The 17,386-nt window shown below is 65.9% G+C and overlaps 2 protein-coding genes across 2 annotated transcripts; both read left to right on the top strand.

Moving 5' to 3' along the window:
- The first annotated feature begins 7,208 nt into the window (after positions 1-7,208).
- Positions 7,209-10,448, top strand: AJM1 (apical junction component 1 homolog). Its single transcript, XM_075717123.1, has one exon. It carries the CDS (start codon positions 7,209-7,211, stop codon positions 10,446-10,448), a length of 3,240 nt encoding a protein of 1,079 aa, XP_075573238.1.
- Positions 10,449-11,959: 1,511 nt separating this feature from the next.
- PHPT1 (phosphohistidine phosphatase 1) lies at positions 11,960-13,214 on the top strand. The gene is made up of 3 exons (XM_075716918.1): positions 11,960-12,110; positions 12,474-12,598; positions 13,122-13,214. The coding sequence occupies exons 1-3, from the start codon at positions 11,960-11,962 to the stop codon at positions 13,212-13,214; spliced, it is 369 nt and encodes a 122-aa protein (XP_075573033.1).
- The last annotated feature ends 4,172 nt before the right edge of the window (positions 13,215-17,386 follow it).

The following is a 17,386-nucleotide window of genomic DNA, read 5'->3' as shown; positions in this document are numbered from 1 at the left end:
AGTGCAGGCCACGGGGGCTGGGCAGGAAGCTGGGGGGAGCAGGAGCAGCCAAAGTGGCAGGCTGAGCACTGCATCCTGCAGGGAGGAAAATGGAAGCACTGGGGGGTATGGCAGGGCCTGGCTGAGTGTGGCCCCAGGGCCCCGGGGGGGCCGCTTGGCCCTGTCTGTGCAGCAGGGATGAGCTGACCCTGATCCCCAGCTCCCGCCGCCCAGCTCTTGCACCCCGCTCATCTATGCAATGAGTTCCTGGGGCTCAGCCTGGTCCCAGGCAGGGTGCGTGCTGCTGGCCCCAGTGGGCTCAGCTGTGCCCACAGCATCCCTGGGAGCACAGGGTGCATTTCAGGGCAAAATGCATCAGCCTGGGCTGCGTTCCTGCAGGAGTCACAGCAACACCAGAGTGCTGCAGCCCCCACACTCACCCCAGCACTCCTCTACCAGGTGCAGACATGGGAAACAGTGGATATTCCCAGTGCCACAGTGGAGGGAGGGAAGGGTCTTGGCTATGGAGGATTTTGGAATCAAGCAAATCCCAGTACACACCCGCTGTGCAGACACACATGGAGGGTGGCAGACCTCAGCTCTGGGCTCAGAGCCACATGAGCTCCCAGCAGGTCCCCAGTGCCGAGGCCCCTTGCCAGGGCACCCACACTTGCTGGGACCCTTGGCTGCACCAGTGGTGTGTTTGGGGCTGTAGGCAGCGGAGGCTGGCTTAAGGAGGTGGGAGATGGGGAAACTGAGGCAGAGCTCTGGCATTGGGGCTGTTGTGTGCTGAGAGCTGTCAGACACTACCTTTGCCCATCTCGGCACGCTGCCCGTCGCATTGCTGAGCATCCCCCCATGGGTCTCCGGCTGCCACAGGCAGAGACAGCCCCAGTGCCTCTGGGAAAACGAGGCCACTCCACGAAGGAGCTTATCAGGGGATTTCACTGCCTAGTTGGCCGCTGCCGGGCAGGGCCGCAGTGATGTGCCAAGGTCAGGCAGGACGTGGTGCCGGTGGGGATGGCCCTGGGGGGCTGCTGGCACTGGGGGGCTGCCGGAACGAGGGCAGGTGCCCCCAAGGGCAGAACTCCCTGCAGGGGCGGTAGGCTCACGACGTGGGGCTGAACCCCCGACACCTCTCCAGAAGACGCTGGTCCCTTGTCCGAGGGCACTGGGGGTCCCGTTGGTGCCCACACCCGGGGTGCGGGGGGACCCCCTGAGGGATGGCACCAGGAGAGGGGCACGGGGGCGCCGGGGGTCCCCCAGACCCTGCCCGGGGGATCCCGCAGGGGGTGGGGTATGCTGCCGGGGGCGGGGATGGAGGACGGGGCCGAGCAGAGCTGGACCGGGGACCGGGGCCAGCTGATGAGGACCGGGGCCGGGGGCGGCGCCGGTGGGTGGCTCCCGGTCCCGGCCCTGGCCGGTAACTCCGCCTGCCGTATTTATGGGAAAACAAGCGGCGGCCGCGGCGGAGCGTCGGGCCGTGCCGTGCCGTGCCGTGCCGTGCCGTGCCGTGCCGTGCCGGATCGGGCGAAGCCGGGCCGGGCCATGGCCACCGGGGCGGCGGCAGCCCGAGCCTAGCGCGGCGGCGGGGATGCGGCGAGGGGGCCGCCGGGGCGGCGGGCGCGGAGCAGGTAAGGGGGGCCCGGGCAGGGGGCTGGGGCCTGTCGTACCCCCGGGGGACGCCGACCGGGCCATCCCCCCGCGACCCCCCCGGACCATCGCATCACGTCCCATCCCCCCATGTCCCGTCCCCCCCCCCGAGACCCCATCTCATTCCCCCGTGTTCCACATCCCCATCCCATCGCATCCCCCGACGCTCCCCCCATCCCGCCCCCATCCCCCCAGGTCCCATATCCCCGTCCCCATCCCATCTCCCAGTGCCTTCCCAATCCCATTCCTCCAGGCCCCCCGGGGCCATCCCCATCCCGCACCCCCGGGCCGAGTCATCCCAACCCGTCGCACCCCATCCCCATCCTCATCCCCATCCCATCTCTTCCCCACCCCATCCCGCCGCAGTGCCCGGGCTGGGCCATCCCGCCCCGGTTCGCGGCGATGCCGGCCCCAGGGTGGGCTGAGCGCCCTGCGCGGCCCAGCGGGCCCGGTGCCGCCCGGTGCCGGTGCGCAGCGTGGCGGGTGCCCGGGGCCACCGCCCTGGGGTCTGCGGGGCGCGGCGGCGGCAGCGCCCGGGACAGCCCCGTTCCCCCCGGCTGCCTCCCCGGGGGCCGCCCCATGCACCCCCACCCGGCCCGGGCACTGCAAACCCACCGGGGGTCCCCCGGGCCCGGCGTCCCCCCAGCCCCCCAACCTTGGCCGTTTGCAGGTGCCCTTCCAGGGTGGGGTGCCAGGACCAGGTCGGCAGAGAGGGGGGGCCGGGGACTGGCTGGGGTGGGGGCATCCCTTGCTGCCCCTGGGGTGCTGCTCACCACTCACCTGGATGCCAGCACCACGGTACCCTCCTGGGCTGGGGGTGCTGCTCCCCCCACCAGAACGAGCCCCTCCAGAGGTGCAGGCAGGGCAGGGGGTACTGGCCTAGCCAGGGGGGCTGTGGCCATGCAGCCTTGTGTGCGGGAAGCCTGGGGGGCTCAGGGCAGGGGCTGGGGGGAATGTGGGGGGTGCCGAGGGCACACAGGCTGGAAGGCATGGGCAGGGGCACAGGGCTGCGTGGGTCAGAGCTGGGGGGACACAGAGGGTGTGTGGAGGGGCAATGCTGTAGGGGCACAGGGCACTGTGTGTGTTGGGGGGTGCCCTGGGGGTGGCACAGAGGGGGAAGTGTCTATTTGCCACATACACAGGGCAGGGGCCAGGTAGCAGTGGGTTCCCTTGCTGCAGGCAGTGCCGTGTGCCAGCTCCCGGTGCAAGCAGCGCCCAGGCAGCGCGTGCACAGGCAGCGTCGGCTGTCAGCGCCCTCCCAGTGCACACACAGAGCACACAGGCCTGTGCACAGCGGGGCTGTGGGCTGGCAGTGCCCACGGCACAGCATGCAGCATGCGCAGGCACTGCACCCGCGGCAGTGCACCAGCGGTATCTCCAGCGTCATTTGCACAAGCACGGTGGTTGCAGTGCATGCGAGATGCTGTCCTGGCCATGTTTCCAGGTGCAGGCACTGCCAGTGGGCTTGGGGCAGTGTGGGTGCTGCCAGCCTGCTGGCAGTGCCCATGGGGCTGCATGCAGGCAGTGAGCTCAGTGCAGCGCAGCGTGTGCTGGCAGTGTGCTCTGGCTGCCTGTGGGGTGGTGCAGTGGCAGCATGCTCAGTGCACTGCATGTGTTGGCAGTGTGCCGGCAGTGTACCTCGTGCAGTGTGCCCAGGCAGCATGCAGGCAGGCAGCGCGCTGCCTGTCTGCTCAGTGGGACGTGTGCAGGCAGCGTGCGGGAAGGGTGTGCAGCAATGCCCAGGCAATGTGTGGGCAGCATGCATGGGGCAGTGCACTGGCAGTGTGCTCAGTGCAGTGTGTGCAGGCAGCACCCTTGCTGTGTACATGGGGCAGGCAGCAAGCTGGCAGTGCCCTGGCAGTGCCCTGTGCAGCACGGGCAGGCTGTGGGGCAGCGCACTGGCAGGGCGGTGTGTGCAGGCAGCTTGGGGCAATGCACAGGCAGCATGGGGACAGCGGGCTGCCAGTGCATGGAGCAGTGCCCTGGCAGTGCGCTCCGTGCAGTGTGCAGGCAGTGTGAAGGCAGTGTGCTGGCAGTGCATGGTGCACTGGCAGCGTGCAGGCAGCGGGGGCAGGCTGCGGGCAGTGTCCTGACAGAGCACTTAGGGCAGAGCAGGCAGGCAGCATCCTCGCCATGGGCATGGGGCAGGCAGCATGTGGGGCAGTGCCTAGGCAGGGTGCTGCAGGGCAGGGGAGCGCAATGTGTGCTGGCAGGGCCCTGCACAGCCCCACTGCACACACTGCACGTGCTGCATGCCGGCAGCGACCCAGTTCCTGGCAGCCTCCCGCAGGCCCCTCTGGCAGCCCCGGGGTCGCTCCCAGCCCCCAGCACCCTCGTGCTGCTCCTGTGGGACAGAGCTGCTGGAGGCTGGGTGCTCACGTGTGGCACAGCAGGAGCAGCGTGCCAAGCAGCGTGAGATGCTGGGCTGGGAGCGAGGGCAGCCCCCAGCTGCAGGCAGGACCTCACAGGCAGTGGTGGGTGCAGGGCTGGGTGCTGAGTGGGGCAGAGGCATGTGGCTGGCACCAGCCTCTGCAGCACTGCCAGGCTGAGCTGTGGGGTGGTCCTGTGGGCGCAGCAGGTGCCCCTTGGCAACACCACAGGTGTGGTGGAGGGGAGCTGCTTTGCCGGGGACAGGCTGGGCAGTGGTGTCCGTGTGTCCTGCTCAGCAACAGGGGCACAGGGGACTCTGTGACAAACTGCCCAGGTCTTCTCTGGGGGTGGGGATGCAGGTGCGGGGCTGGCTGTGTCCCCGGGGGGTGGCTCCCGTGCAGGGAGCTCAATGGGCACCTGCACCCCTGAAAGCACTGCCAGCTGGTGTCAGCATCCCCAGGGTGACACAGCGTGGAGACCCTGGGCAGGGAGACTGGTGCCCACCAAGAGTAGGCAGGGCTGGGGGTGAAGCGGGGCACCCGGTGCCCACCAGCCAGGGTGTAGGAGAGCAGAGGGGATGCAAAGTTCTCTCCCTGTGGAGGGGACTCAGTGTCGGGGACAGGTGAGGTGTGGGAGTGCAGTGGCGCTGGGCACCAGCAGTGTTGGTGGGGCTGTCCACAGCTTTGCAGGCGCTCTGTTATCCCTGCAGTGCTGCAAAGTCCCGGCTCCCCCGGCCCCCTGCAGCGCTGCCGCCCCAGCAGCCTCCCCACGCACCCACGCCGTCCTCGCAGAGGAGGAATAATTTGGAGAAACCATGGCAACCCCAGGCAGTGCTGGGGATGCCAGCACCATGCTGTCCCCGGGTCCCCCTGCCGCCATGGCCTCACATGGCTCTGCAGGTGGCAGGGCACCACCAGGTTGGGTGGGGGGACATGCCAGTGCCCATGGGACGCAGTGCCTATGTCCCCAGGGCACAGGGAAGCACACAGTGGCTTCGCTGGGCTACAGTTCAGTTTGGCTCAGCAGGACTGCAGCTGCAGGGGGGTCTCTCAGGGTGCTCGATGTCCCCCTGAGGTGTCCCATGGTCCCAGCAGCCACACCCCCGCCATGGCCGGGGGTTTCCCGGGACCCTCATGTGCCTCTTTTACTTTGCAGTGCTGGGATGGAGCTGCCGTGGGGCCCTCAGCCAGCTCAGCCCACCCACCCCATCCCTGCTGCCGCCGGACCAGGTAGGACCCTGGGCCATGGCTCCCTCTCTGCCAGCCACCCTGATGCCACCAGGATGGGCTTCCTAATGCTGTGGTGTGGGGTGCTGCCCTCCTGGATCCAGCCCAGCTCCCAAGCATTGTAATGCAGCAGGGCTGATGCTGAGCCACCACTATGGGTACAGACCTGCCCCCCCCAGCCCCAGCGGCACTGGGATCCCCATCTCCTCCTGGTATCAAGCTCTCCCCAGCCACTGGGCTCCACAGCCCCACCGGAAACAGACACCCCCCAACCTTCCGGCTTCACCCCAGCTCCAGCATCTATCCCCCACAGCTTCAGGGTGAGACAGGGCTTTATATGCATAACAAGCAGGAACCCAAGGCCCCCACCATCTCTGCGTAGTCGATACTGCTTCTTGCAAATAAAGTCTGTTCCTCTTCTCCCAGCAACGCATTCCCTGGGGTCCTCTGCTGCTGTTTAAAGCCAAATGCCTTTTGCTGGCCTTTGCTGTGCACCTTCAGTGTTTCATGGAGCTGCCAGCACCCACCTGTGCTCCCGGGCCCCTTGGACATGTGGCCAAAAAAACCCTCATAGGATGTGATGAGCGTTAAAGCCAGTCGGGTATCCCTGCTGTGGACAAAGCTGGTTGTACGTCCACTCAGTGCCAATGGCAGCCGGCAGCTGGCTCTCGATGGGCTGTCAGTGAAGATCAGTGCCACAACCCACCAGGTCCTGTGGGCAAACTGCCTCATCTGCTCCCCCAGTAGCTCTGGGGAGCTCATGCTGACGTCCCCACTTGACACACAGCTGTGTCACACATGTGACCAGGGAGCTGTGAAGTCAGGGGCTCTGCCATCCCTGGTCACCTGCGCGGCATCATCCCGAAGTGGGTGGGATGCACAGGACTGGTGCACAGTGGGTGCCAGACCCCATGTCCCATGGGAGCCGCAGCCACCATCCAGCTTGCTCTCCAGCCCGTGGCCCAGGCAGGAGACATGTCCCAGCCGCAGGACACAGGAGGGGACAAAGGTGGTGGGTGCTGAGCCAGCACAGCCCTTCTGGTGCAGGGTTATTGCAGAGGGACCCTGGGGTGTCCTGCTCGGAGCTGCAGGAAGCAGTGGAGGAGCTGCTGCTGTCACATGGGGTTGGGGCACTGGCCACGGCACCCCTCTGCCAGCCCCCGGTGCCACCCATGCCAGTCCGGAGGAGACCCAGGGAGCGATGTGGCTGCAAGCAGCTGGGACTGTTGCCACCCTGCAGAGGTGTTCGTGGGTGAAGCCATCATTGGGAGGGGGCATGGCTCCTGCCACCCTGGAGCCCCAGAGCTGTGTGGACTTCCTGGCTGCCACCGTGGGTGCTCATGGTACCCATCCCTGGGTGATGCTCTTGCCTGTGCTGCCCACAACGCTGGCACTGGGTGCAGCATATGCTGGGATGTGGGCAAGCATGGTCCCAGGAGACCCTGCAGCCACTCAGATGCTCACAGCAGGGGGCCGGGCACACGTTCCCCTTCTGCTACAGAAAACCCTGGTGTTGAGTGCCCCCAGCCCTGTTCAGAGCTGCCATTTCCCGTGATGCTGCAAGAGGGTCCCCATGTCCTGTACCCCAGGAACAGGGGCACGGTGGTCAGTGGCCTCTCCCTGTGGTGAGCTGTCACTCCTCCCTGGCTGCCCCGTGGCTCCCGGTGCACCTACAAGTGTCCTGCCATCCACTCCTTTCTTTGCACCCCAGCTTTGGAGTCTTTTTCCAGCTTCTTCCCCCAGCTGGGACCTGACTATTAACAGCAGCAGCGGAGGCCAGGACGCCCCCAAACCCCCATTTCTGAAGAGGTGTCGAAACCACCCCCCCAAGCCAGGAGCTGTGGGGATTTATCCAGTGCTGTCGCAGCTCTCTGAGGTCCCCACCGGGATTTAGGTGCCTCGTCTGTTCTCTTGCAGGGCTGGCTGCCTTCCTCTGAGGCCGTCTGAAGGGGAGCTGGTGGGAGAAGAGTTGCTTTTAAGATGACACGAACGGACCCACCTGACATCCTGGTGTCTACGGTGTACCAAGACATAAAGGTGGCCACCGCAGCCCCCAGGAATTCAATCGTCTGCCAGCCCCTGGCACAATGTGATGCCTCCATGTCCTCGTCCCTGCCCCACGAGCCGCAGCCCTTCAACAAGCGCCATTGCAGGAGCTTCGACTTCCTTGAGTCACTGGACGAGCAGCTGGGCACCCCGCCGGCCATGGAGCGTCCCTGCCCACGCCCCAGCACCCCTGAGCCCGTGGCGGGGCCACCAGGCAGGCGGGCGCCACCGAAGCCGGACACTTATGCCAGCAGACCCCCCCCACCAAGGAGCGAGCCAAAGCGACGTGCCCGTTCAAAGAGTGCGCCGCGGGTGAAGTCCACCTTCACCCCGGTGCCCATCACCGTCTCAGCGTCGCCACCACTGGCCCGGCGCGGACGGGAGGCACTGCGGGTGGCACGGGAGCCGTCCCGACCCGAGCCCTCACCGCGTCGCGAGAGCCAGGTTCCCCTGCGGGCGCTGGCTAACGAGGTGCACCCCATCAAGCTGCAGCCACAGCGCAGCAGTGTCAGCCGCATCTCCCCACTCTGCCTGGGCAGCAACTGCTTCGAGGAGGGGCTGGGCACCAAGGTGGGCGCCAGCCCCCACGTTAAGTGCCGGGTGGACATCAAGCCGGATGAGGCAGTGCTGGTGCATGCAGCACGCAGCCTGCGGGCAGCCCAGAACAGGCAGGAACTGCCGCGCTGGCCCCGTGCACCCGGGGCTGCCCGCAGCCTGGCAGTGCCGGGGAGCAGGCAGGTGTCTGCGTCCCGCACACCTACCCCCAGTGACTCTTACAGTGGGGAACCCCCGCTCCTGCCCTACCCTGGTGAGTACTATGAGGCGGACCCCCGGGCGCTGGCATACCAGACGGTGCCTGTGCCAGCCTCGCGGGACTTCAGGGAGTACCCTGAGAGGGGCTGTATGACCTTCTCGGCCCCTGGAGTGCCTGCCAAGTTCTTCTATGCGGAGGAGCCAGCACGGTGCCCCAGCCCCGCTGTTCCTCTCCGCAGCTCTGGCTACACCAGCTACCCCTACCCTGGCCGCCACAGCATCTCCCAGCACTTTTACGCCGAGGACCCGGCCAAAGCCGCCGTCCACACGGTGCCACCCCGGACGTTGTATGTGGAGGAGGCACGGGGCTACCCAGTGCAGGAGGCGCCCACCCACGCCTTCTACGGGGACGAGCCCCGCTTTTACGCCCCCCGCAGCACCCCCATCAAAACCCTCTACACCGAGGACACACGAACATACCCGGCCCTTGGCTCTTCTGCCCGGGTCTTCTATGCTGAGGACTATGGGAAGTACCGGGAGCGGGAGGTGCTGTCGCGGACGTGCCCCCCACCCCGCAGTGCTCAGCCCTTGCACTTCAGCGACTGGTACTGCCCTGAGCGGGGTGCACTGCCCTACCAGACCTTGCAGGTGTCGCGCTTTGCCCCGCAGCCAGCTGGGCGTGAGGCCATGCTCTCCTCCTGGCATGCCAGCTATGGCGTATCCCCCCCACGGCTGGGCCGGGAGAGCCAGCACTACTCCAAATCCTGGGATAACATCCTGGCACCGGCAGCGCGCAGGGAGGAGGTCCTGCAGCGCGGGCGCAGCTACGAGAACCTGCTTGCCCAGGAGCAGCACCGTGCCTTATCCCCCGAGGAGCGCCGGCAGCCGGTGGTGATCAACCTGTCAAGCTCACCCAAGCGCTACGCCGCCCTGTCCCTCTCAGAGAGCTCCATCCTTGAGAGGGTGCACGCTGACAGTGGCCGCGGTCCCCCAGGCCGCTCCTGGTATGTCACGCCGGAGATCACCATCACTGACAATGACATCCGCGCCGATGGGCTGGGTAGGAGCGAGAGGCGCTCGGCCAGCTGGGACATGCTGGATGGGGGGCGGGAGCGCGGTCCCTACGCTGTGCCCTGCGCCCCGCCATCTATCCCCAAGGAGAGCAGCTCGGGGCGCCAGCGCAGCCTGGAGCAGCTGGACGAGCTCATCACCGACCTTGTCATCGACTACAAGCCAGCACCAGGCCACCGCGCTGGGGACAGGGACAGCCTTGCTGAGCAGCTCAAGCAGCTCTTGAGCAGCAGCGCCGCGGGCCCCCCCCAGCGTGGCGAGGGCAGGAGGGCCCCCCCAGGTGTGCCCGAGGGACCCCGACCCACGAAGGAGCAGCCAGGTCCCAGCTCCCGTGCCAGCGCCCCGCACCCCCCGCCCGCCCCGCTGTCCGTCGGCCCCTTTGAGAAGTCGCCAGAGAACTGCTCACCCGACCTGAGCGCGGAGGAGGACGACATGATGATGTGCTCCAATGCCAAGTGTCGGCGGACGGAGACCATGTTCAATGCTTGCCTCTACTTCAAGTCATGCCACAGCTGCTACACCTACTACTGCTCCCGGCACTGCCGCCGCGAGGACTGGGACACGCACAAGGAGAGCTGTGTCTACGGGCGTGTGGGCAGCGTCTGCCGCCACGTCCTGCAGTTCTGCCGGGAGAACGCCGAAGTGCACAAGGCCTTCTCACGCATCGCCAAGGTGGGCTACCTCTCCCGTGGCCGCGGCGTCCTCTTCCTGGGCTTCCCCAATGCCGGCTCAGCTGAGAACTTCCTCCAGTTTGGGCTGGAGAGCCTGCTGATGTCCCCCACCTACCTGTCCCTGCGGGAGCTGGAGAGCTACTCAGACAACCTGGGGGAGTATGCCCGAGAGCTGCGGGAGACGGGCAACCAGTACGACCCCGATGAATGTTTCCTCCTGAATGTAACCGTGGCCGTCACTCAAAAAGTGCCGGAGAGGCCATCACCAAAGACGCAGGTGCCAACGGTCAGGAAATACGCCAAGGTGGCCTTAGCCTCCTCCAGCCCCGAGAAGATCCTGAAGAAGGAGCGGGACATGGAGACGTTGATCCTGACGCCCCCGCCCGGCACAGCGGACATCGACAAGGAGGGGGAGGAGGGCCGCAAGGCGCGGGAGGTCTGCTTCATCAACATCCAGCGGGAGCTGCGCATCCGCGGCGTCTTCCTGCGGCACGAGTTCCCTGCCGTCTACGAGCAACTCTGCGACTTCGTGGAGAGCAACAAGCGCTTCACCCCCACCACCATCTACCCCATCGACAAGAGGACAGGCAAACAGTTCATGTGCATGATCATGGCAGCCTCCGAGCCCCGCACCCTTGACTGGGTGGCCAGCCCCAACCTCCTGGACGACATTATGTGAACTCGGGGTGGGGACCCCTCAGCAACCCTGGGTCATCCCCCTTTGTAGATAGGTGTTGCCCCGTTGGCACGGTGGGATGGGCACCCCCCTCTCAGATGCGGCACCAAGGGGAGGAGGCTGTGATGGGCTGCAGGCAGCTGGTGTTGGCTGGGGGTGGGGGGGGCACAGCCAGAGTGGCGGTGGGGGCTGGGGTGGGGGAGGCTGTGGGGTAGCGGGAGTACAGGTCAAGGTTTGCCATGGGGCACAGGTCCCAGCCAGAGTCCTGACAAGACACTGCAGAGCTCTCTCAGGGTGTGGTGCTTGGGCAGGGCAAGGGCACCCCAGGCACCCCCTGGCCTCTGCCCGCTGGACGGCCCGGCTGTCTGCACACCCAGAGCACCCCATGCCTGCCCATGCACCCTGCCTGCACCCAGGGCCCTGTCCAGCCCTCCTGGGCCGTGCCCCCCAGCACCTGGGGACCCTGCAGCACCATGGTGCTGCTGAGACTGTACCAAGTCCGTGGGTGCTGCTGGCAGCCCTATAGGGTCTGCAGTAGTGGCCCTATATGGTTTGTGGGTGGGAGCTGGGTTGCACAAGGTCTCTGTTCCTATAGTGTCTGTGTCCTGAGCATGTTACTGTATGACCTTTAGGTGCAGCGGGGACCCCATAAGGGTGTCTATAATGCCCCATGTCTCTGGGTACAGGGTACGGTCCCTGCACGTGGGGCAGGGGCTGTGGGGAGCTCCCTGGACCTTGACACTGGCAGAGGGCCGTGCGGTGGCCCTGGCTGTGCCCAGTGCTGGGTGTGGAGCCAGGCCTGGCCCAAGGGTGCTGGGGGAAGGTGGTGGGCGGCCATGGTGCTGCTGGGGAGCCCAGCCACATTTCCATGGGCTCGGCGTGAAAGATCTGCATGAGGCAGGCACGGGGTTTCTAACCGGGGCAGCGGGGCAGCGGGGGGGACCCGCCCGGGCGGCGGCGGTGGGTGCTGCAAGCCACGGAGCGATCGCGGCAGGGCCGTGGCTTTGGGGCTGCCCGAGGGGGTGTCGGGGAAGCGGGGGGGGCGGGCAGAGCCGGGGCACAGGCAAAGGCTGGCACCACGCCGGCTCTCCGCCACTCCGCTGCTCACCCGGGGCTGCCTCACGGCCCTCCCCAGCCCCGGGCTCACGCAGCACCGGCCGCCCTGCCCGTACCTTGCGTGCTGCCTGCCCACCTGCCTGCAGGCGGGGCGCCCGCGGCCCAGCTCCCCAGCCAGGCCCCTCTCCTCGCCGCCGCTTCCACCATCGGCGGGCCTCGGCGCCCCAGTGCGAGGCCGCGGGAGAAGACCCCGGTGCCCTGCGCCCCGCCGGTGCCCGCAGCAGCCGCCGGGGGCTCCGGGAGGCCCGGCCCGGCCCCGCCCATGGGGACCGCCCTCGGCTCCGGGCAGGGCTCCGCCCCCCGGCCGGGGGCGGGGCCTAGGGGCGGGGCCGGGCGCCGTCGGGCGCTGGTTGGCCGTTGGGGCAGCAGGGGCGCGGCGCGGCGGCGGGGCGGGCGCGATGGCGGCGGCGGCGGCGGCGGCGCTGTCGCGGGTGGCGGACGTGGAGATCGACGGCGGCGGCGTCTTCAAGTACGTGCTGGTGCGCGTGCGCGCGGCCGGCGGGCCTGGGAAGGACGTCGTGCGCGGCCACGGCTGGGCCGAGTACCACGGTGAGGGGCGCGGGGCACCGGCACCGCCGGCCGGGCTCGGGAGGGGGCGGGGTCCCTGGGGATGTCTCGGCGGGGCCCCGTGGGGCGTCGGGATCTCCGGTGGGGCTCCATCCCGCCCACCCGTGGGCCCGGGGGTACCGGGGGAAGCGGCCCAGGCTGCCCCACGCCGCGGCTCCCTCCACGGGCGGCGGCTGGGCCCGGCAGCTGGCGAGGGGCTGCCCCGGGAGCGCCCGACCGCGGGCGGTGGCTCAGGCGGCGGGTCCCCGTGCCGACCCACGGGGTTCCCCCTGCCCGCCCACGCCCCCTCCGTTCGCTCCCCTCTCCACACGCGTGCCCCCGCCCCACGGCTCCCTCCCCCCGCAGCCGACCTCTACGAGCAGATGGCGCAGGAGCTGGCGCAGCAGGGCCTGGACTGCGAGTGCCTGGGGGGCGGCCGCCTCTCCCACCGCCCCGAGGAGAGGAAGATCCACGTCTACGGGTACTCGGTGGTAAGCGAGGTGCCGCGGGTGCAGCAGGGTCGGGGGGACCCACCCGTGGACACGGCTTCTCCCTCCAGACGGCGGCAAAGGTGCCTGTGCTGGTCCTGCTGCTCGTGGCCAAACTGGCACCGCATCCCCTTGGGAGCGGAAGGGCCAAGCCAGAGGGCAGTGGCGCTGGCAGGGCAGACCTGATGGTGCCCGTGCCCCCTTGGTGTCCCTCTGCGTGCCCCGAGGAGGGTATCTGTGATACCGGTGCTGGTTTTCCCAGCTCCAGGGTGGTGCCATCTTCCTGCCTGGGTGCTGTTGCTGTCTGGCAGCTGGAGCCAGGCTGAGCTGCCTGCGGTCCAAGCCGCTGCCATGGAGGGATTGGAGCCTATTGGTCTTTCATAGACACAGGCTCAGCAGTGTCTTCCACTGCCGGGGGCTGCTGCTGGAGCCTCTGGTTGCGGTGAGCCACCCCAGGGGTTTGCTGAGCTCTCCTGTGGGTGGTAACCATGTCAGCTCTACTTTGGGACCATTACTCCTTTGCCAGGGCTTTGGGCGAGCGGACCACTCCGTGACTACGGAGAAGCTGAAAGCCAAGTATCCGGACTACGAGGTCACCTGGGCAGACGAAGGCTACTGACTTGCTCTGGCTGGGCGGCAGCAGCGGCGCCAGCCTGGAGCTGGTGCAGCTGGATCCAGCATCAGGGCAGTGGCAGCAGGCTCCCCATGCTTGACAGCACTCTGGGCTCTCCTGGTTTTCCTTTGTGTTGAACTTGCCTGTTCTGCACTGTCACCAGACTTCCCATGCACCGTGGGTGCTCCCCAGCACAGCGTGGCAAAGCCTCGGTGAAGCTGGTGGGCACTCTGCCCTGGCCTCCCCAGTGGTGAGGGGGTTTGTCCCACGTTGTATGTGAGAATTAAACATGTTGGGGAGCGCAGCTGCTTGTGTGGTCACACATTCATGGCTCCCCTGGGTCTGGGTTGTACCCCCTTACAGCGGGAATGAGCCCCTCGTGGGGGGCCTGACCCCAGAGCTGGCAGTGTCTGGGGTGGGGACAGCAGAAGGTGTATCAGGACTTGCCTTGGGAAGGGCTGAGGCAGATGAGGAGAAAGCGATGGGTCCTCGTGCCTGGCAGAGGGAAGGGCAGGGTGGTCCCATAGGAAGGATCATCCTCGTCTCCTGCTGGGGGGAAGCTGAGCTGCCCAGGAGCGTGGTTTGGAAGAACATGCCTGTTCCCACTCTGGCAGGTGGTCACACCTTCAGTTAGAGCATCCTCCTTGACTTCAGCCCTCCGGACAGCCAGGAGTGGCTCCTGCCCCTCAGTATTTCCCAGGGAGACTCTCCAGTTGTACTTCCAGTGAAGAGCAGAGTGGGCAGACTGGGAAAAGCTGCTGGTGGCAGGAGAGCTTGAGGGAGATGTGCAGATCAGGTTGGCCAGGTGGATCGCTCAGTTGCCATTCCATACAAGGCTGGGGCTGGAAAAACCTTGCCTCCCCTGGTCCGAGTCCAGTTTCACTTGTTGGGCTGCGATCCTTTGTGCTCCCAGCTCCTGCCTGGCTGCTTTGCCTGCCGCTGCCTCCCTGCGTTCCCCTCTTGCTGTCAGGGATGCGGGCTGCCTAGACAGGAGAGAGTTCCTCTGTGCCTGGAGCAGTGGAGGGGAAAGGGCATGCATGTGGCAGTGGGAGCACGGGGCTGCCAGCCTGCTCTGCCCAGACTGGGGCAGGCTGAGACCCCTCTCCTGCCTGCCATCAGCGTGTCCCTGGGGCTGTGCTGTGCTGAAGCCCCAGCTTTTGGCAAAGCCAGCTCAGCTGGGTGCTGGGACAAACCGCTCATCCTGTGTGTCCTCCTGCCTGTCCCTGCCTCCTCTCCCAGCCTGTCCCAAGTCTCCAGACAGCTGGAGTTTTGTTCTGAATTCAAAGCCCCAACATTTTTATGGCTAACCCTGCCCAGTCCTACAGATCCCTGCCTGCTGCGGCTCACCATTGCCCAGGTGCATCATGACCTGTTTATACCTTTCCTGCCTTGGGGGTTTGCTCCTTGCACCCCATTTCCACTGCTCCTCAGCACAGCTGCCTTCCCTGGCCAGGGTGCACCATGCTGCCAGCCCATGCCCTGTGCCCAGAAAAAAAAAACTGCTAAAGCTCAGCCCCTGTGCCTGGTGTCCTGCCCCAAGCTCAAAAGGTGATCTACCTTTGATCTACCCCATGATGGATGGGGATGAGCTTCCTGGGCCAGGCTGGGGGTGCAGGGCCCACTGCCTGGCTGGTGGCTTGGGGATGGAGCTGTGTCTCCTGCAGATGATGGTGCCTAAAGCTACCTCCAGCCTTGCAAGCTGGTGGAGGGGGAAGAAAGCTGGGGGCTAAGCCTGGGGACCCTGAACAACACATGAGGTTGCACTGGGCCTCTAAAAAAAGTATCTCTGCTGTGCCTAGACCTTACCTCCTGCAAGGGGTTGACCATCTCCCCCATGCCGGGGTGAATGTCACCCAACAGTCATGCGTGCATGGGGTCTAATTCCCTAACTGTGGCTGTTAAGTGTCAAACCCTGGGCAGGTGGGGGCTGAGTGCCTTGCATTGGTTGCATGGAGGAGCACAGCTTCCCTTTGAGTCACCAAATCACAGAGCTTGGAGGCACCTTGGACGTGGTCTAATCTGCCCGTCTGCCCCAGCAGGGCCAGCTCCAGCAGGTTGCTCAGGGCTGTGGCCAAGTGGGTTTTGGGTATCTCCATGGATGGAGACCGCCACAGCAGCCTGGGCAACCTGCTCTGGTTTTGATGACCCTCACAGGAAAGAAGGGTTTTCTTAATCTTAAGTGGTGTTTCGTGTTCTTGCTTTGTTCTCGTGGTCTCTTGTCCCTTCATGGGGCACTTGCTGCTCAGCAGAGGCTGGCTCCTTCCCTCCACTCCCTCCCATTGCGTCTTTATACAGATGGGTGACATCCCCCTGTGCCTTCCCTTCTCCAGACTGAGCAACTTCAGCTCTCTCAGCCTCTCCTAGTGGGAAGTCCAGTCCCTTCATGAGCATCACAACCCCTAGCTGGATCTGCTCCAGTATGCCCACATCTCTCTCATACTGGGGGCCCAGCATCCCCCTGTGTCTCCCCTGTGCAGAGGGGAGGGATCAGACCTGCTGGAGATGCCCCCAGCCTACAGCACCCAGGAGGGTGGTGGCCACTTTGCCAGAGGCCATGATGTTGGCTCATGGTCAGCTTGGTGCCTGCCAGGTTTCCAGGCAGCAGGGAAAGGGCAGGGCTCCTTCCTGCAGGCACTGCCGGCCCCAGGGTACCCAGGCTGGGAGGGTGCAAGGTTGCTGGCCTCTGCCTGTCCCAGCTCATGCTGAGGGAAGGAGCTGAACCCTGTATTTTACTGCACCTGATGCAATCGCACTGCAATCTGCTGTCCAAGGCCATCAGCTAGGAGGGGAGAAACCTCCACACTCAGCCTTCAGCAGTGGGGGGCCCTTTTCTGGCACAGGGGCTGCCGGCAGCAGAGGCAGGAGAGCTCCCCTGGAGCAGTGCCAACCCTGCCCAGGTGAGGAAACTGAGGCAGGGGCAGTGGTTGCCATCACCAGGCAGCTTTGGTGGTGCCATGCGGGGGCTCTGGCTGCTGAGCCACGCTCCTCCCAGGCTGAACAGCCCTTCCTGGGGCTCTGCCGGCGTTGTTCTCCCCCAGGATAGACCTGGTTGTGGCCTTGTGGCAGTCATGAGCTGGGTGCTGAGATGCTTCTGCCAGGGGGAGCAGCGCAGGCAGGGGTGAGGGCTGGCTCCTGCTGATGGCACCTCTGGGTCCCCAGGGCCAGGGGCTGCTCGCTAGGGCTGAGAAAGAGGGTACAGACTGGGGAGAGGCAGCCATGAGCCTGGGGAAGGAGCGCTGCGGTCAGCCTGCCAGGCTCTGCACTGACCTGGGCACCATCCCAAAACACCTGCTGCACAGACAGCATGTGGCAGTGGGAACACGGGGCTGCCAGCCTGCTCTGCCCAGACTGGGGCAGGCTGAGACCCCTCTCCTGCCTGCCATCAGCGTGTCCCTGGGGCTGTGCTGTGCTGAAGCCCCAGCTTTTGGCAAAGCCAGCTCAGCTGGGTGCTGGGACAAACCGCTCATCCTGTGTGTCCTCCTGCCTGTCCCTGCCTCCTCTCCCAGCCTGTCTCAAGTCTCCAGACAGCCGGAGTTTTGTTCTGAATTCAAAGCCCCAACATTTTTATGGCTAACCCTGCCCAGTCCTACAGATCCCTGCCTGCTGCGGCTCACCATTGCCCAGGTGCATCATGACCTGTTTATACCTTTCCTGCCTTGGGGGTTTGCTCCTTGCACCCCATTTCCACTGCTCCTCAGCACAGCTGCCTTCCCTGGCCAGGGTGCACCATGCTGCCAGCCCGTGCCCTGTGCCCAGAGCCCGTGCCCTGCACCCAAACCTGTGCCTTGCACCCAAAGGCTCTCCCACTGCTCCTTATGCTCAGGGACTGTTTCTCCCTGTGGTTAGACATGATACAGCCCAGGCAGCTGGCACAGCACGGCCCCCACACCCCTGGCAGAGGTGCCAGCTTCTCCAGGGCTGGCAGCATTACCAGCTCAGCAGGAAGAAGTGGCCTTTTCCTTCACTGAGTCAGTGTGTGCCATCGGACTGTGTGAGCTGGTCCTGTCCTAGTGAGAGCGGCACCCAGCATCTCAGCACAGTTGGAAAAGGGGTGCTGAAGAAGAGGGTTTAGATGCGGAAAAGCAGCCGAAGGTCTCCTGGGGACACACAGCTGCCAGGTCCCTGTCCGTGATGCTGGGTGGCAGTGCCAGGCGGCAGGACCACAGGTGACCTGTCCC

Source organism: Pelecanus crispus, chromosome 9 (genome assembly GCF_030463565.1).
Source record: "Pelecanus crispus isolate bPelCri1 chromosome 9, bPelCri1.pri, whole genome shotgun sequence".
Lineage (NCBI taxonomy): Eukaryota > Metazoa > Chordata > Aves > Pelecaniformes > Pelecanidae > Pelecanus > Pelecanus crispus.
Note: the sequence above shows the minus strand (reverse complement) of the source record. Positions and strands in the feature narration are given on the sequence as shown.

Bases quoted from the DNA above. Each gene is read 5' to 3' on its own strand.
- AJM1 (XM_075717123.1), top strand. From the start codon at position 7,209: ATGACACGAACGGACCCACCTGACATCCTGGTGTCTACGGTGTACCAA.
- PHPT1 (XM_075716918.1), top strand. From the start codon at position 11,960: ATGGCGGCGGCGGCGGCGGCGGCGCTGTCGCGGGTGGCGGACGTGGAG. The intron at 12,111-12,473 runs GTGAGGGGCGCG...CTCCCCCCGCAG, and splicing joins CGGCTGGGCCGAGTACCACG to CCGACCTCTACGAGCAGATG. The intron at 12,599-13,121 runs GTAAGCGAGGTG...CTCCTTTGCCAG, and splicing joins ACGTCTACGGGTACTCGGTG to GGCTTTGGGCGAGCGGACCA.